At 42.5% G+C, this 20265-nt stretch overlaps 1 protein-coding gene across 9 annotated transcripts in view; it reads left to right on the top strand.

The window, feature by feature from the left end:
- Positions 1–20171, top strand: part of fgd4a (FYVE, RhoGEF and PH domain containing 4a) — a 106641-nt gene extending 86470 nt beyond the window's left edge. For all 9 annotated transcript variants that reach the window (XM_029634667.2, XM_065009811.1, XM_065009810.1 and 6 more), the window contains 14 exons: positions 350–749; positions 6309–6398; positions 8562–8707; positions 11566–11722; positions 15037–15175; positions 15443–15501; positions 15747–15893; positions 15992–16164; positions 16577–16607; positions 16718–16798; positions 16920–17045; positions 17213–17350; positions 17598–17738; positions 17921–20171. In XM_029634667.2, the coding sequence (XP_029490527.1) occupies positions 350–749; positions 6309–6398; positions 8562–8707; positions 11566–11722; positions 15037–15175; positions 15443–15501; positions 15747–15893; positions 15992–16164; positions 16577–16607; positions 16718–16798; positions 16920–17045; positions 17213–17350; positions 17598–17738; positions 17921–18175 (2083 nt within the window). In that variant the 3' untranslated portion in view covers positions 18176–20171. The remainder of the gene's footprint in view (positions 1–349; positions 750–6308; positions 6399–8561; positions 8708–11565; positions 11723–15036; positions 15176–15442; positions 15502–15746; positions 15894–15991; positions 16165–16576; positions 16608–16717; positions 16799–16919; positions 17046–17212; positions 17351–17597; positions 17739–17920) is intronic.
- Positions 20172–20265: the final 94 nt, after the last annotated feature.

A 20265-nucleotide genomic window follows, 5' to 3' on the forward strand; every position in this document is an offset into this window, starting at 1 on the left:
AGTCTTCCTCTCCACTCCACTCCACTATCCTCCTCCCCCTCTTTTCCTCCCCTCCTCCTCTGCCCTACGCACTCACACTTCCTCTGCACAGCTCACAGTAGCCCCAGAAGACAAGAGGAAGTTTTTGCATCTCAACTGTTTTATTTTTTACCCTTGCACATACTCCGGTGCTGTCTTGCAGCCTCAGTCACTCTCACAGCACTCACTAGTTAGTATAGTGCAGGCTTAACAGCCACTGAATGTGCTCTCCCGCTCACTCTTTTATTCTCATCTCCTGTCTTCTTTGGCTTTAAGTCTTTATCAGCGGTGGTCTCTGACTTCCTCCTGTTATTTTCCTCTGCTCTCACAGCCAGTCAGAAACCAAGGAGGGCTCACCACTCAAGCAGCTCAGCAAGTCGCCCCTCTGCAGTCCGGCTCACCGGGTCAACCAGAGACAGTCAGAGTCCGAGCAGCAGGACAACAACTCGGTGGATTCAGGCTCTGTCCCGAGAACGCAGCGGGATGCCCACAAACAGGCAACTAACGGGATGCTAACCCAAATGGACAGAGACGGGGACAGGGAGAGTGGGTCCCCCCTGAGGAAAGACACTGCCCTGGAGAATGGGGACATGGGGGACGGGAGCATGGGCGTCACTCCCCTCCTTCACACACAAAGACCCATACTGGGGAGGACAGTGGACCTACAGGAGGAGACCCCCAACGTAAACAAAGGAAGCAAGGAGGAGGGCATTGTGGAGGAGAAGGTACCGGTAAGTGTCTGTGGGGGGGGGCGTGCGTGCATGCGTGCGTCCCTAACTCTGTTACTATAAAGCTCTTACACTGAGCGACCATAGAGTTAATTTGAGTAGGGTTGGCTTTAATGCAAGTGTTTAACCTGGCATCACAGTGTCACGTTAATTTATATCCCTGTGTCAGATGTCTCAGGGCCTGTGCCCATTAGAGCCATGTGCTCTCTCTGACTGACTTCAGTCTACTGAAACGTCACAGCTCCTTTACTGTGCGACACATCAGACCAGATATAGCCACTTCTGCCATGCCAGAGTAGCCTGCTAGCCTTTGTCTCAGCAGTGTGTCTGGTTTCTATTGACTGAGTCTGCTGGTCATTTCCATCTAGAAGGATCCGTAAGCACCGACATGTGAAGTTTATAGGAGCATGTAAAATCTGGTGTCAAATGAATATACATATTTCAACTTTTATTTCCTAAATATTAGGAATAAACTAAGGCTTTGATTTCTGGTCAAACAGTTGGAAAGGGGTCTTAGAAAACATCTACCTGAAATTACATCAAAAAACCATAATGTTGAAGTAAAAGCCAACTAATGCCAACACTTACAGTACCAGTCCAAAGTTTGGACACACCTACTCATTCAAGGGTTTTTCTTTATTTTTACTATTCTATACATTGTAGAATAATAGTGAAGACATCAAAACTATGAAATAACACACATGGAATCAAGTAGAAACAAAAAGTGTTAAACTAATCAAAATATTTTGTTATATTTGAGATTCTTCAAAGCAGCCACCCTTTGCCTTGATGACAGCTTTGCGCACACTCTTGGCATTCTCTCAACCAGCTTCATGAAGAATGCTTTTCCAACAGTCTTGAAAGAGTTCCCACATATAATGAGCACTTGTTGGCTGCTTTTCCTTTACTCTGCAGTCCAACTCATCCCAAACCATCTCAATTGGGTTGAGGTCGGGTGATTGTGGAGGCCAGGTCATCTGATGCAGCACTCCGTCACTCTCCTTTGTGAAATAGCCCTTACACAGAGTCAAGTACACCATAATGTACTGTATTGGGCGGCAGGTATCCTAGTGGTTAGAGCGTTGGACTTGAAACCGAAAGGTTGCAAGATCGAATCCCCGAGCTGACAAGGTAAAAATCTATCGTTCTGCTCCTGAACAAAGCAGTTAACCCACAGTTCCTAGGCCGTCATTTAAAATAAGAATGTGTTCTTAACTGACTTGCCTAGTTAAATAAAGGTTAAATAAAAAAATACAAATTGTACTGTACCATAAGGAACTATTCTCTACTGTACTTAACTAGAATGTTCTGTGCTGTACTTTGATGTCTGAACTTGTAGAACATAGACATCTGATTGGTTCAGATTTGGTCCGGACCAACTGAATTTGGTCTTGTTTGGGGGAGAAGCTCATTAAAATAATAGCCAGTGTGTAAAATTAATAAATACACACATTCAAAGGAGGATATTGCATAATTCTACCTTTGTATCCTAAATAGGTACACATCACCAGGAATAGAATGATATTCATACCCATAATTATGTATTTCTGTGTCGTACAGATCAGAGACCCTTGGTGAAATTCTGTTACCAGGTGTAAATCCACTTCAAACTGTAGTTCAATAGCCAAAATGTTTTTTTTCCCCAAAGTCAATGTGTCATGTCATAGCTGACATCCCAATCTTTCTGCAGACATCTTTGAATCTTCATTTTGATCATCTATTTAACAAGAAAAGTTGTCACATAAAACACTGAGGAAGATTTGACTGAAATTCTGTTATCAACCTTTGCATCTGCACAGTTCTTCCAGTAAATGTGTTTTTGTAAAATGTGCAGTGTAAATTGTTAAAATTAATCTTTGTTTATAGGGTTGTATGGATTGCTAAACTTTGAAATCAATGTTTTTTTGTTTTGCATATAGTCTAAAACAAGTCTCAACATAATTCCGTTGCCCTGCTTCTACTGGGGGTTATTTTCGGGACTGGACTGAACAGATGTCAAACGCTTCAGCAGCTGAAGAATTGAGTTTGCGCCACAGTAGCCCTGTGGGAGGCCTTGCTGCTGCCTGGCCGGCTGGTATTTCTAATTATCTGGCTCTCAGATTAGTGTGTTCACTCAGCAGTGAATGAAACCCCCAATCTCTACATGGCACTGTATGAGAGGTGGAGGGCTCTAGCTAGAGTGGCTCCTATATACAATGCTTCATGGCTTATCAGTTTACTGCATCTCTGTTAGTTACTTTACATACATAGCTGGCAGAGAGTGAATAAGGTCATGGACGGTAGCAATTTTGTATATCTTTGACGACCATTACATATTGTAGACAGAGCTAGGGGGACAGTGTGTTTTGTCAGTTTCAACAGACTGAGACAGACAAAGCTTTGCATGTGGTTTTTCAAGGTGTGGAATTGAGTGTGTTTGGTTATGCTGCAAGTTAGAGTTGACTAGTAACCACATTAACAATCGGTCCATTCGTTAGAATTTTGGGTAGAGAGTTCAAGGAATGACTGCTTTGGGGTAGAATAGTTGTTGTACTCTTGGCATCAAATACAGTAGATGGCTTGAATGTTAAAGTAACTGTCCAATGAAAATCTCACTTTTAAAATGTTCTGTTAACTCATACCCAAATAATGTTGTTGACTCATCCTATGCTCATATTTGTGGCCAAAGCATACATTTGAGAAGAGAAAAAAAAACTCAAACAGACAGTTTCAAAGTAATGCATATGAGAATAAATATTTGTACAGGAAGTAACACAGAGTAAGAGAACTTGAACAATACTTGTGGGATACACACAATCCATCCATATCAATGAATAGAGGAAGCGAACATTCTTTCATTCTCTGTCCAGCTCTAACAATCAGTTGGGAACATATTCCCTAGTTTCCTGCAGAATCTTGATTTCTGAGTACACTGTATATCCAAAAGTATGTGGACACTCATTCAAATTTGTGGCTTCGGATATTTCAGCCACACCCAGTGTACGAAATCGAGCACACCACCATGCAATCTCCATAGACAAACATTGGCAGTAGAATGGCCTTACTGAAGAGCTCACTGACTTTCAACGTGGCACCGTCACAAGACCTTTCCAACAAGTCTGTTTGTCAAATTTCTGCCCCTCTAGAGCTGCCGGTTCAACTGTAAGTGCTGTTGTTATAAAGTGAAAATGTCTAGGAGCAACAACGGCTCACCGCGAAGTGGTAGGCCACACAAGCTCACAGAATGGTACCGCTGAAGTGCGTAGCGCATAAAAATCGTCTTTCCTGGGTAGCAACACTCACTACCGAGTTCCAAACTGCCTCTGGAAGCAACGTCAGCACAATAACTGTTTGTCTGGAGCTTAATGAAATGGGTTTCTATATCCGAGCAGCCGCACACAAGCCTAAGCTCACCATGCGCAATGCCAAGCATCGGCTGGAGTAATGTAAAGCTCGCCGCCATTGGACTCGCCATCTGACAGTCCGACGGATGAATCTGGGTTTGGCGGATGCCAGGAGAACGCTACCTGACCGAATGCATAGTGCCAACTGTAAAGTTTAGTGGAGGAGGGAATAATGGTTTGGGGCTGTTTTTCATGGTTCGGTCTAGGCCCCTTAGTTCCAGTGAAGGGAACTTCTGGCAACAGTTTGGGGAAGGCCCTTTCCTGTTTCGACATGACAATACCCCTGTGCACAAAGTTCCATACATAAATAGTTTGTCGAGATCGGTGTGGAAGAACTTGACTGGCCTGCATAGAGCCCTGACCTCAACCCCATCCAACACTTTTGGGATTAATTGGAACGCCGACTGCGAGCCAGGCCTAATCATCCAACATCAGTGCCCGACCTCACTAATGCTCTTGTGGCTGAATGAAAGCAAGTCCCTGCAGCAATGTCCCAACATCTAGTGGAAAGCCTTCCCAGAAGAATGGAGGCTGTTATAGCAGCAAAGGGGGGCTAACTCCATATTAATACACATGGTTTTGGAATGAGATGTTCGACGAGCAGTTGTCCATATACTTTTGGTCATGTAGTATTAGTGTGTTTTATAAACTGTACTGTATTGAGTGGTGTCTCTCACACAAAGCACTCAAGAGACTGTCAATAGTAGTTCTCTCTTTGTTGATTGGTGTCATTTCCCTTCTAGCCTTTCATTTCCTCTCCTGATAGGCTCCCCCACCCCACAGTCACACACACACACACACACATACTCCACAATGTCCCCGTACACACCCATAAGATCCCAATACACACAGGCACACATACTACAGTATGCCCAGACATCACTCCTCAATCAAAAGGCATGAATGAGTCCTTAATTAAAATGAACATAGTTGAAGCACAAACATTTGATTAAAGCGATACTGTTGTAGATCACTATGGGGAAGTGTGTGTTGGCCAGTAAGGCCTGGCCAGTGTTCACACTCAGTAGTGCTTTGTCTGGTTCTCCTTACACCACTATGACCACAATAGTCGTGTGTGTGTGTGTGTGGTAAGCTCATGGTTATACTCAAATCAAATCAAATTGTATTTGTCACATGTGCCGAATACAACAGGTGTACATGTAGGTAGGGGTAGCAGCAGTGTAAAAACAAAGGGGGGCATTTGATTAATTGTTCAGCAGTCTTATAGCTTGAGGGTGGAAGCTTACCATGAAATTCTTACTTAGAATTAGAGTTACGAAAAAGTTTTCGTTAATAAACTAAAGTAAAACACAATAGAATAACAATAACGAGGCTATATACAGGGGGTACCGGTACCGAGTCAATGTGCGGGGTTACAGGTTAGTCAAGGTCATTTGTACATGTAGGTAGGGGTAAAGTGACTATGCATAGATAATAAACAGCGAGTAGCAGCAGTGTAAAAACAAAGGGGGCATTTGATTAATTGTTCAGCAGTCTTATAGCTTGAGGGTGGAAGCTGTTAAGGAGCCTTTTGGACCTAGACTTAGCTCTCCGGTACCGCTTGCCTATGACTTGGGTGATTTTTTTTTGGGGGGGGGCCTTCCTCCGACACCGGCTAGTATATAGGTCCTGGATGGCAGGAAGCTTGGCCCCAGTAATGTACTGGGCCATACACACTACCCTCTGTAGTGCCTTACGGCCGGATGCCGAGCAGTTGCCATACCAGGCGGTGATACAACCGGTCAGGATGCTTTCGATGGTGCAGCTGTAGAACATTTTAGGATCTGGGGACCAATGCCAAATCTTTTCAGAATGGGGCAGCCCGTTCTATTTCTAAGGCAGTAGGCAGAGGCTGCGGTTATTTGGCTGGCCATTTACCATCATCCAAAATTCCATGACTGTCACAGCCCTGACGGGAACCTAGCGCAGCATGGGAATCAAGCACATGAGGACAATGTGGGAGGGAAAGCTGAATTACACTATGGGCATGACCTCAGAGTTCAACTTCTTCTTCACTATACTCCCAATTGTCTAACCTGTCTTTGAACTGTCTTTGTCCATTAGTCTTTGGCGAGAGGCCCTTAAGATCTCCTCTAGTTATAGGAACATCATCTATGTACATACTGTATGCATTTCCCCAAATCATCCCACAGCCACAGCTCTCTCTTCTGTGTTTCAGGAGACCAATGAACAAAAGCTGTACAAGATCGCTACTGAGCTCCTGAAGACAGAGAGGGCCTACGTCACGCGGCTCAACTTGCTGGACCAGGTGAGTGTGTTCAGCTGTCCGTCCAGGGCCCTGTCACTTTAGGGTCCTGTTCAGTATGTAGCAGTGGTGGAAAAAGTACCTAATTGTCATACTTGAGTAAAAGTAAAGAAAATGAAAGTCACCCAGTGAAATCCTACTTGAGTAAAAGTATAAAAGTATTATACTTAAGTGATACTTACCATTCCAGTGTTTTACTTGCTATATTGTATTTACTTTGTCACCATGGCCTTTTTTTGCCTTTACCTCCCTTATCTCACCTCATTTGCTCACATCGTATATAGACTTGTTTATACTGTATTATTGACTGTATGTTTGTTTTACTCCATGTGTAACTCTGTGTCGAACTGCTTTGCTTTATCTTGGCCAGGTCGCAATTGTAAATGAGAACTTGTTCTCAACTAGCCTACCTGGTTAAATAAAGGTGTTCTCAACTTGCCTACCTGGTTAAATAAAGGTGTTCTCAACTTGCCTACCTGGTTAAATAAAGGTGTTCTCAACTTGCCTACCTGGTTAAATAAAGGTGTTCTCAACTTGCCTACCTGGTTAAATAAAGGTGTTCTCAACTTGCCTACCTGGTTAAATAAAGGTGAAATAAATCAAAGTAAAATAAAGTATCAAAAGTAAAAGTAGAGTTTTTAAATCATTTCAAATTCCTCATATTAAGAAAACCAGATGGCACCATTTCATTATTTACGGATAGCCAGGGGCACACTCCAACACTCATTTACAAACAAAGCATGTCTTTAGTCACTAAAGTTTAGTGAGTCCGCCAGATCAGAGGCAGTAGGGATGACCAGGAATGTTCTCTTGATAAGTGTGTGAATTAGACCATTTTCCTGTCCTGCTAAGCATTTTAAATGTAACAAGTACTTTTGGGTATCAGATATAATGTATGGAGTAGAAAGAAAGTAAATTATTTTCTTTAGGAATGTAGTGAAGTAAAAGTTGTCAAACATATACTCTACAGTTCAAAAGTTTGGGGTCATTTAGACATTTCCTTGTTTTTGAAAGAAAAGCACTTTTTTGTCCATTAAAATAACATCAAATTGATCAGAAATACAGAGTAGACATTAATGTTGTAAATGACTATTGTAGCTGGAAACGGCAGATTTTCTTTTTAATGGAATATCTACATAGGCGTAGAGAGGCCTATTATCAGCAACCATCAATCCTATGTTCCAATGGCACGTTGTGTTAGCTAATCCAAGTTTATCATTTTAAAAGGCTAATTGAGCATTAGAAAACCATTTTGCAATTATGTTAGCACAGTTGAAAACTGTTGTTCTGAATAAAGAAGCAATAAAACTGGCCTTCTTTAGACTAGTTGAGTATCTGGAGCATCAGCATTTGTGGGTTCGATTACAGGCTCAAAATGGCCAGAAACAAAGAAATTTCTTCTGAAACTCGTCAGTTTATTCTTGTTCTGAGAAATGAAGGCTATTCCATGCGAGAAATTGCCAAGAAACTGAAGATCTCATACAGCACTGTGTACTACTCCCTTCACAGAACAGTGCAAACTTGCTCTAACCAGAATAGAAAAATGAGTGGGAGGCCCCGGTGCACAACTGAGCAGGAGGACAAGTACATTAGTGTCTAGTTTGAGAAACAGACGCCTCACAAGTCCTCAACTGGCAGGTTCATTAAATAGTACCCGCAAAACACCAGTCTCAACATCAACAGTGAAGAGGCGAGTCTGGGATGCTGGCCTTGCTGATAATGGGCCTCTGTATGCCTATGTAGATATTCCATAAAAAATCTGCAGTTTCCAGCTACAATTTACAACATTAACAATGTCTACACTGTATTTCTGATCAATTTGATGTTATTTTAATGGACAAAAAACAGGGACATTTCTAAGTGACCCCAAACTTTTGAACAGTAGTGTCAATAGAGAAGTAAAGTACAGATACCCCCAAGAAATACTTAACTCGTACTTGTATTTTTACTTAAGTACTTTACACAACTGGTAGGTAGAAAACGTTTTGTAACTGTGAGAAACAGGGAGGCATTACCTAAACTTGTCCAATAACAGAATGTGTTGATACGGTGTGTCCTACTGAACACTGGCCTAGGCCTACCTCCGAATGAAAAGAAAGCCGTGTTCATTATTATGATCGATTCAGTGTGGTTTAACTCACCTGGCCATGTTGTGCCACCATGCAGGTGTTCTGTGCCAAGCTGACGGAGGAAGCTCTAAAGGGCACGTTCCCAGTGGACGTGGTGAAGAACATCTTCTCCAACATCTCCTCCATCAACACCTTCCACAACCAGTTCCTCCTGCCTGACCTGGAGAAACGCATGGGAGAATGGTGAGCTTCACATGACTGGCCAGTGGCCACAGATTCAGTGTACAAACTCACAGATCTCGCCTTTTGAGAATGCAATAAAATGCAATAGCTAAATCCCACTTCTGACTCATTCAGACACAGTTACAGTATTTGTGTAATCTAGATGAAGTAAGAACACCATTTATCATCAAATAGAGAAGTTGTGGTCTGTCGTTTGGAATGTCCCTGTTGAACTGTGATCAAAGCCTAGATTCAATCAGATCAAGCGATAGCAGACACCTGCATAGTGGATGTTTTGGCGGTCGGAGGTGGAACTGCGTTGGAGCCGTCAAATCGATGAGCAGCTGCTCTTGCGATCATTGTTTACGAAGCCACACCCGCCCCACTCGCGGAGAAGAAAGTGATAGAAAGTGTAGTCCTATATAGAAGTAATTACGCTCAAATTGAAAAATCATTCAACAAAGCCATGTGACTTTCTATCATCCTAATGGAGGTGTAGATTACATCTCACATTCTAGTGTTCAAACCTGTAAACCAGGCTGCATGTGATTTCTGTGCTTACATGCAGCCAATGGCAATGTCCGTTTTAGGTATAATGCCGGGAGCCACTTGTGGATTTCATAGCTCTAACACAGTTCCACCTCTGATACAGCCAAAACAACCACTATGCGAATGTCGGCTAAAGCGGATCTGATTGAATAGATCCCCAAATGAGTCAATCCCCACTTAACCCACCACATAATTTCAAAGTGGATAATTGAGTAATATTTGGTTGAGACGTTGATCAATAAGATTACAACCTATATTCACCCACTCAAAAAGACAGCCAAAAGTTAGTTGAATTTCCAATGTGTTATCACTATGCTTTCAACCATCTAAAAGCACAACCAAATTCCAATGGAAGAACCATGTCTGATTTTTGGTTTAGTTGTCACCCAAATGTCTATCACAGCGCGTTCAACCATTTTAAAAGCACGGCAAAGTTCAAATGGGAATACAATGTCAGATATTTAGTTTATTTATACAACAGATGAATGTGTTATCCCTGTGCTTCTTCTAATAGCAGAACCAAATGACCTGGATTGCAGTTGAGATTACAAAGTACATGGTGCAAGTGATCAATGCCTTTCGAGATTCTGCACAGATTATTACAGTAATTGTAAAGATCTCCACAGACCTGTGTAGACATGCATGCTCTCTTGAACATGCATTTATTTCATATAAGAATGTCTACAAATTAATCATTGATGTGATGCATTCACCTCTCTATCTCCACCAAAAATGTAAATGAAAGAATGACTAAATCTAATCAAATGTTAATGCGCTTTAAATAATGTTTGATTTGATTTAGTCCTATTCTTTAACTTCAATTGTTAATTATTATTATTTTGTAGACAAACTTGAATTAGAAGCCAGACTAAGTCAGTGGCACAGATTGAACTAACCAAGCAGAAGATACATCTCCTTTAAATGTTAATATTTGGTTGCACTGAGAATTAAACACAATTCAATACCACTAAATATCATCATTACATTTAAAATCAACCAGCGCTTGAAACCCTAGGCCTATTTTATTGTCTGTTTTTAGTTGAATTCTGGGTTGAATTGAAGCAATAGCTGTGCAAATACTATATAGGCCTGAATAGTATCATATGATGATAAAGTATGGTCATTTGCTCTGTTAAACCTACCCTTTGAAATGGCTTCGATAGCAACAGCTACAATATGTTTTGGGTGTTCAAACAGCTGAAAATACAAATACAAATATTTCACAGCAGTTTAGATGGTACAATGCTTGCTTTTTTTGTTGTGAATTTTACCCCTTTTTTTCCCCAATTTCGTGGTAGCCAATTGTTTTCGTAGCTACTATCTTGTCTCATCGCTACAACTCCCGTACGGGCTCGGGAGAGACAAAGGTTGGAAGTCATGCGTCCTCCGATACACAACCCAACCAAGCCGCACTGCTTCTTAACACAGCGCCTTCCAACCCGGAAGCCAACTGCACCAATGTGTCGGAGGAAACACTGTGCACCTGGCAACCTTGGTTAGCGCGCACTGCGCCCGGCCCGCCACAGGAGTCGCTGGTGTGCGATGAGACAAGGATTTTCCTACCGGCCAAACCCTCCCTAACCCCGGACGATGCTCGGCCAATTGCGTCGCCCCACGGACCTCCCGGTCGCGGCCGGTTACGACAGAGCCTAGACGCGAACCCAGAGTCTCTGGTGGCACTGCTGGCGCTGCAGTACAGCGCCCTTAACCACTACCCCACCCGGGAGGCCCCCTATGCTTGCTTCTTTTGTCACAAACTGAAATTAAGTGCATTAGAATTTTAGTAAACAGGAAATGGCTGAGCGATTTCTGCATATTGCATCTTTAACCTACTGTATTTCATTTTAAAGTGGAGATCTCTCAACAATAATTCTCAAGATAGGACATTGGTAATAGTCGGTGACATATCATAGCTCAACAGGGCTGGGCTTGGTTAAAACCCTGGATGGGAGAGCAATGGGTTAGCTGTAGATAGATCAATTCTCCAGTAGGAGGAGCTGTCCACCCTATTGTTATTTTTTTCTGATAGTGGATATAACTTTGTATCTTTAAAACAATGTCAGATCTTCATATTCAATATATTTTACACAAGCTTTGTCTATGTTGAAATTTGGTTCACCCTCTAAACAACGGTTTACACTGACTGCCCTTTTTCAAATCCAATATATTTTCCAAGTAAATTCCACGTCGCAATATGTTGACAAATTACGTTGAAGCAGCGTTCATTCAACCACTTTGTGCCCAGTGGGTCTCTAGTTGGAGTTCCAGGGCTGAGAAATGGTTACCTTATGGTTCCTATCTAACTGGCACCTCTCCCTCCCTCCCTACAGGGAGTCTACCCCTCGCTTAGGAGACATCCTGCAGAATCTCACACCCTTCCTGAAGATGTACGCTGAGTATGTGAAGAACTTTGACAATGCAATGGAGCTGCTGAAACAGTGGACGGACCGCTCGCCACAGTTCAAAGCCATCATCCAGGACATACAGGTACTAGCGTAGATTCTAAACACTGGCCTAATTCAGAATTGCACAGGTCTGCAGTTGTGGATTAACAAATGAGTTATTTAGGAATTACATTGTCATGACATGGCCCTTTCTGGGTGTAGATCGTGGCTTCCCCCTCTCTCACTCTCTCCTACACCCAGGTTCTGTTATCTCAGGTCGTAAATTCCTGGTGGAGACTCTGTCTTTTCATGCAGAGAGAGAGACCACAGAGTGAACAAAGGATTTCAAGTGTCCGGACTCCTAAATCCCCGAAATGGGAAAATTAAACTATATGTCCACTTGTGAGAATGTGGGAAGGATCCATGGACACTTAAGGGACAATTATGTTGTGTGTTTCATTTGGTGACCTCACGAAGGACAGGAAACGCATAACTATATCTCTGAATGTGTACATTTCTCAATTATGGTGTTTGCATTAGAGGTCGACCGATTAATCAGCATGGCCGATTAATTAGGGCCGATTTCAAGTTTTCGTAACAATCGGTAATCGGCAGTTTTGGACGCTGATCATGACCGATTACATTGCATTCCACGAGGAAACTGCGTGGCAGGCTGACCACCTGTTACGCGAATGCAGCAAGGAGCCAAGGTAAGTTGCTAGCTAGCATTAAACTTATCTTAGAAAAAACTATCAATCTTCACATCATCACTAGTTAACTACACATGGTTGATGATATTACTAGGTTAAATAGCTTGTCCTGCGTTACATATAATCAATGCGGTGCCTGTTAATTTATCATTGAATCACAGCCTTCTTCCCCAAACGGGGGATGATTTAACAAAAGCGCATTCGTGAAAAAAGCACAATCGTTGCACGAATGTACCCAACCATAAGCAGCTATGCCTTTCTTTAAATCAATACACAGAAGTATATATTTTTAAACCTGCATATTTAGTTAGACTTAGGGTTGCTGCCCATATGATAAAATACGTAACGGTTCCGTATTTCACTGAAAGAATAAACATTTTGTTTTCGAAATGATAGTTTCCGGATTTGACCATATTAATGACCAACGGTTTGTATTTCTGTGTTTATTATATTATAATTACGTCTATGATTTGATAGAGTAGTCTGACTGAGCGGTGGTAGGCAGCAGCAGGCTCGTAAGCATTAATTCAAACTTTACTGCGTTTGCCAGCAGCTCTTAGCAGTGCTTGCTTCACAGCACTGTTTATGACTTCAAGCCTATCAACTCCCGATATTAGGCTGGCAATACTAAAGTGTCTATAAGAACATCCAATAGACAAAGGTATATGAAATACAAATGGTATAGAGAGAAATAGTTGATGCGTCATAATTCCAAAAACTACAACCTAAAGTTCTCATGTTCTGAGCAAGGAATTTAAATGTTAGCTTTTTTACATGGCACCTATTGCACTTTTACTTCTCCAACACTCTGTTTTTGCATTATTTAAACCAAATTGAGCATGTTTTATTATTTATTTATGTATTATATTAAGCTAAAAGTAAAAGTTCAGTATTGTTGTAATTGTCATTATTACATATATATATATATATATATATATATATATAAAGCAGATACTGATTAATCGGCCTATTTTATTTTTATTTATTAAAATATATATATATAAAAATCGTCCGATTTAATCGGTATCTGCTTTTTTGGGTCCTCCAATCGGTATCGGTGTTGAAAAATCATAATCGGTCGACCTCTAGTTTGCATCTAATTCTTGTATAAAATGAATGAGTAAAGATGAAACTATTTATGAAATGATGTAATGTGATGTTAACCTTTAATTTTGAGAGAATTGTATTGCCTGTAAAGTTTAACTTGTCAGCGGCCACGCCCCCGTGAGCACAGACATGATCTGGTGTTATGGAACTGCCCTCTTCTAACTGTTACGAATAAAAGCCCCTCCTAAAATCCCCCCCAAAAATATTCAGACTAAGCAAACCCACAGCGTGAGCTGTGATTGCGAATAGTTAAGACCACGCATACCTCGGTGTAAGCTGAGGTGGCACAGGTTTGATTACCAAAACTAGAAAACTATACAACGTGAAGCTACACAGCTGGAAATGGTTCAACTCTGAGACTATCGATCCCTACATAATAAGAGCAAACCTTAGATACTAATTACTAGTCTGCAGCTACAAATGATGTAATCCTGGGATGCGAATACCGACAACCGCCGACGTATCCATTACAACAGACACTATCAGGAGCCGCCGATAGAGCAACCACCATGAGTAACCAGAGACTCTAATGAACTGACTCTCCCGCAGACTGTCCGAAGATTCCAACAAAGACAACGACATATGGGCGTAACTATATTAATTGCAATTATTCCAGAATGAGCGAGCGTTCATGTGCAAAGGATTAGCAATTCAATTAATATAATTATCCACTGTGTGTAGTGATCCATTTTGTCTTTCCCGCTCTCTCAGTCCACACCCCCTTCCCTTTGTATACCAAACTGTCATATAGGTTTAGCCCACTAGGAAATCATCCCTATAATTGTTAGTAACCAATATCTACTGTTTGTTATGCATTTCTGTGATTATTTAGTTAGTTAGTAAATACATGATTAAGCCAATTGGTGTATGGACGATTCATGGTTTAGGCTGGGTTTGTGCAGATAACCTAGAATTCTACGACGTTTGAACAGAGACTGGCGTAAGGTAAAGAATAATTAATTGAAGACTAGTTGATCAGATATTAAAATATCTGAAGAGTTATATTCGGAAAATTCTAATTTTGTAATCTGAAGATTTTCCGTGGTGCCCCGACTTCCTAGTTAATTAAATGTAAATGATTAGTTTAATCACATAATAATACTTACAGATAAATGATTTGATAAAATAACAGTCTTCACCATTAATGATGCCAAAGACACGACAACATGGTCTGAGTTTTGAACTATAGCACCATAATCATTTACCTGTGGATATACATATATTTGCTGCGAGCCGAGGGCTCTCATTTGGTTTACTAGGAGAAAGCCCAAAAATCACAGATACAGGCCAACTGAGGAACCTAAATGACAAGGCAACCAGGTGAACAGAGAAGGTAACTAAACACTGGTGAATCCAATAAGTAATAACCAGGGTAACCTGGAAACTAGAAAACAAGGTAAGGGTGCCCTCCAGCTGTAACCTAAAGAAACAACAATCAAATATAACAGAAACTGTGACAATAAATAGTCATGGAACAATCAATTTATTGTTGTGTCCATTGATCCTGTTGAATGGATATGCCTCAAACTATTTGTGTGACTTTACTTTTAAGCCTTTAACCTTGAAGTGACAATGGACTGTTTTGCTGTGTGTTTGTCAGAGCCAGGAGGCGTGTGGCAGTCTGACGCTCCAACACCACATGTTGGAGCCGGTACAGAGAGTTCCCCGCTACGAGATGCTGCTCAAAGACTACCTGAAGAAACTGCCTCAGGACGACCCCGACCGCCGAGATGCAGAGAGTGAGTACAACACTGGAAATTCACAGGAGGGCTTTTACCATTTATAATATAACACAGTAGAGCAGGATTACATGTAACTCATTTCGACAGACTTCTTGTCATTATAATCATGTATAATTTACTTCACATTAAAAATTGAAGATATTCGAATCCTCCAATGCCCAGTGAAAACATTTGCCTTACATTGAAAATGAACAAATCTGTTGTTCACAATTGTAGAACATTTTTTATTAGGAAGGTCCAAATGAATCATCCCTTGTTTCTCAGAGTCATTGGACATCATCGCCATGGCAGCCACACACTCCAACAGTGCCATTCGAAAATCTGTAAGTACAATCCCACTGATAGCACACCACTCTTATAATCTGAAATAAAATCAGTACCCATATTCAAAAAGCTTGTCAGAGTAGGAGTGCTGATCTGGGATCAGTTTTTCCTTTAAGTTTTAATGAATAAGACTACATGGACAGGGGGGGGGGGGCTGATACTAGATCAACACTCCTACTCTGAGACACTTTTTTTGGCTAGTGCTTGAACCCAACCAAGCATTTTGAACCCCTTCCCTTCTCAGGAGAATCTGAAGAAGCTGCTGGAGATCTATGAGATGCTGGGGGAGGAGGAGGACATCGTCAACGCCTCCAATGAGTTCATCAAGGAGGGACACATCCTGAAGCTGGCTGCCAGGAACACCTCGGCTATGGAGAGATACCTCTTCCTGGTGAGAAACTCACACAAACATACACATACACACAAGTCTGAGGCAATATATTATCAAAACAAGCATTAATCACAGGTGTTTCTTTGTTTCCCCCTCAGTTCAACAACATGCTGTTGTACTGCGTGCCCAAATTCAGCCTGGGAGGGGCCAAGTACACGGTGCGCACCCGCATCGGCATCGAGGGCATGAAGGTGCTGGAGACCATCAACGAAGACTACCCTCACACCTTCCAGGTGTCTGGCAAGGAGAGGACTCTGGAGCTGCAAGCCAGGCAAGATCTCAATCCACCCCATACTACACCCTTAATACACCCTACAGAGCCATTAATGGATAACTGCTATTGTTCTCAAGATAAATGTTCTACTCCACCTATGGCCATTTGTATGAAAACTCTTTACAGCCATGATTCTCAAAATAGCTGTTAACTGTATACTACAGTCCCATGGCCTATTGCTAACAATATGGATAACTGTACCACCCAAATTCTATGCAAACCCTATGGGGGCTTAGTGTATGATAAGTGCACTACTACAGCTCATGATAAACAGTAGTGTAACATAACATTCTATAGATTGGAGTCATTGTGGTTACCCCAAACCACAGCTCACTACATAAGTTACACCACAATCCCACAACTGACAAAATGGCTCACTACTGTTGTTGTTTTTCATTGTATTTTTCAGCTCCGAACAAGACAAAGACAATTGGATAAAGGTACATAATCACATTCTTATTGGTTTCCACTATCTTATAGTTATATTTTCTGTATGTTCAGTACATTTGGGCGTGTATTATTGACCAGTCTCTGTCTGTGTGGCCTGCAGGCTTTCCAGGAAACCATTGAGATCTTCCATCAGAAGAACGAGACGTTCAAGTCCGCCTCCAAAGACGTGGAGGAAGTGTCAGTGAGTGTCACCACAATGAACATGGCCTCTGACCTCTTACTCCTTTATCACTAGGTCCTGTATCTGTACCAATGACCTTCTCGTGTCTGAGCTACATGTGTTTGTATGTGTTGTAATTTAGACGGCAGAGCTGGGGAAACGTGCTCCTCGCTGGATTCGGGACAAGGAAGTGACAATGTGTATGAAGTGTAAAGAGCCCTTCAATGCGTTGACACGACGGAGACACCACTGTCGCGCCTGCGGATATGTGAGTGAGAAGTGTCCGTTTGACCCCCTTCTCTCTCTCCCTCAGCACCCATTATAACGTGCTTATACTAAATTCTATACTCAACCCATTTGACGGCTGGCTGTTTGGCTAGTTTACACTGTCGTTCATTCCGGATTAGACTGATGTGTCTTCTGTCCCTGTATCAGGTTGTGTGTTGGAAGTGCTCAGACAATAAAGTGGCCCTGGAGTACGACAGCAACAAGATTAACAAGGTGTGTAAGGACTGCTACTCCATCCTGACTGGAGAGGAGAAGGCCGAGGGCAAGAAGAAGGGCATTCTGGAGGTAAGGGGAAAAGAGAAACACATGCACAACTGCATATTTTATTTTACCTTTATTTAACTATGCAAGTCAGTTTGGAACAAATTCTTACTTTCAATGACGGCCTAGGAACAGTGGAACAACAGTTTTGTACCTTGTTAGCTCTGGGATTTGATCTTGCAACCTTTCGGTTACTAGTCCAATGCTCTAACCACTAGGCTACCTGCCACCCCATATCTTCTGTGTCTAAACTGCATTCCTCTGTCCCCAGATTGAGGCGGCTCAGTTCTCCGGAAGCAGTATCATTTGTGGCTTCCTGCAGCACTGTGAGAAGAACAAGCCCTGGGGGAAGGTGTGGTGCGTCATCCCAGAGAAGGAGGCATTGGTTCTCTACCTCTACGGAGCCCCACAGGTCAGCCACGTCATCTGGATACTGTCAATCACAGCAACATGCTCTACCACTGTGAAGCACAGGGTGTTATGAATGGTTCCTGGAGTTTTTCCCCCTCACTCTTTGATCTGACCTGGAAAAACTCCTGGCCCAAGTTTAGATATAAATGATCTCTACCTTTTCCATCTCCTCCCCTCTCTCAGGATGTGAAGGCCCAGTCCTCTATCCCTCTGCTGGGCTACTCTGTGGAGGACAGCCCCCGGCCTGCCGACCCTCCAGCCAGCTTCCGTCTGTCCCAGTCCAAGTCTGTCCACAGCTTCGTGGCCGAAAGCGAAGAGCTGAAACAGCGCTGGCTCAAGGTGATCCGGGTGGCTGTGACTGGGGAGGTGCCAGAGTCCCAGATGCCCAACGATGCCACTGCCAACGACACCCAAGAGACAAGCTCAGACAGCACCTAACTGTGTGGTGTGGCATTTAACAGCTGAGGGCCACCAGAGACGTATGTGCATGTATGCACACACACACACTCCCATGCTACCTTCATGGACACACAAGACAAATGTGCAAACTCAGTGCTGGATAAGCTGCCTCTCCTCCCCAGAGTGGATTCTACAAATCTTAAGCGAGGACTTGGCTTGGCTCCACCACCACCAGAGCTGTGCTGGCATGGGAAGAACACAATCCAGTTCAATCATCACTAGAGCGGAGCAGGGGGGAATGGACCTCAGAACGGTCTCTACTTCCCCCTGTTCAGGGCAACCTACCTGGGGTTTCTTGCTCTGAGTAGCCCAAAATAGTAAATAAGATAGTTTACTCAAGCCGTTTAAAGGTTCCTGTCTGTCATGCTCACGTCAGAGGGAACAGTTGGTTCTTGTCTACTTATTGTCCCCTCCCGCTCGCCCAACCATGACCAGAATAAATGAGTCAGTGAGATGTTTCGCCACCTCCACGAAGCGGGGGGCAATAAGTAGACCAGAGTGGCCCAGCCTCGATCAGATAAAATTAGGTAGTGGGGTGTCTCTACCGTCCCTGCTCAGCCCTCACTGGGGAGGCCTGCAGGCTTAACAGACCTCCTCCAGCTTCATAGATGTGGGTCTGCCGATGTGAATCAAGAGGGACTGGTTAGAACTACACTGTCTTATGAATTAGCCCTGTATATAATGTTACTCCATTTTCATGTAAAGAACCAATGCTCTCAATATGTTTTGATATCAAAGTTTGAGCAGTGTTTTTGATCGAAAAACCTAACATACTTCTGACATACGAACAGTGGTTCAAAGTAAAGGGTCCTGTCCTAGGATAGTATCACAGGGAAAGTTCAGTCCTCACTTCTCCAATCAGAGTTTCACATCACAGTAGCCAGGAGCCATGTTCTACTGGCAAGAATAGAATCCATCAAACAGAGTTCCTCTTGTACCTGGGTCAAGGTCCCAGAAAGACATATTAGTCAGGATAGCAATCGAGAGGATCACTCTATACTTTTCAATTGCTGTAACCCCATAAACTAATGGAAAGGATGCAGAAGTACTCACCCATCCAGAACGATCAGGCTTCAATCTAAACCCGCTGAGGGATAGCCTTTCCAGCCAGGCAATGCATTATGGGTACTCTGCTGCACCTGTCCCAACCTTCCTCACCTTGGAATCCAGGAGAATCCACAAACTTCTCCCAAGTCAGTGACCTCTGACCAGGATGTGGTTGCTTTAGAGTAATGTGTAGAAAAGTGTCACATTTTACTACTGCTGTGATTGACAATTTGTCAGTCATTAGAGCATTTACTCTAATCCTGTAGGCCTTTAGTATGAAGACAGACACGCTGCCATATGGCAGCATTGAGGATGAGTGGATGGTTGTACAGCTTTAATGACCTAGCCCCACAGCCCCGTTGTAGACATGTATAATATACATAGTGGAGTTCTTTGTAGCTTACCAACAGGGATGACTAGACTACTAAGGACCCAGATCTAGTCTTACATGGGGACATCACCCCACAAAGCAGCACAATCAAAAGTAAACACAATGACCAGGTGGGGAAAGACATGTATTTAAAAAGTAATTCATAGAATATGTGCATGATGGTTTAAGGAAAGTAGCACAAATGTTAGCCCTCAAATTGCCATGTCAACGAACAGATTCACTAAGGTGTTGTCCCTCATTCAAATTGTGTGACTAATCTAGGACTGCAGAATTAAGTGTTGAATGGAATAGGCTAATGTGCCTATAACCTGTGTTCATACACGTTCTACTGTTCCAATCCCCTGTACAATGCACCTCTCCAATACCGTACTCACAGAATGCAGAAGAGCACACCAATCCTGTCTTAAGATCTGAATGTAAAACCAGATTGTTTGTTCACTCTCCCGATTCCCCCGTCCCCAAGGTTTGAGAATCTACGCACTTTACCATCTTATATAAAGTGTACCTTGTAAGAAAATAAAACAAGATTAAGTATTACGGAAGTATGTCACTGGTTGCTTTGTGAATATGATCCTACTTTCACTATGACTTGTTGACCTTTACAGTTTTAGTTCTCTTTCCTACTTTCTCT

Source organism: Oncorhynchus nerka, linkage group LG25 (genome assembly GCF_034236695.1).
Source record: "Oncorhynchus nerka isolate Pitt River linkage group LG25, Oner_Uvic_2.0, whole genome shotgun sequence".
NCBI lineage: Eukaryota > Metazoa > Chordata > Actinopteri > Salmoniformes > Salmonidae > Oncorhynchus > Oncorhynchus nerka.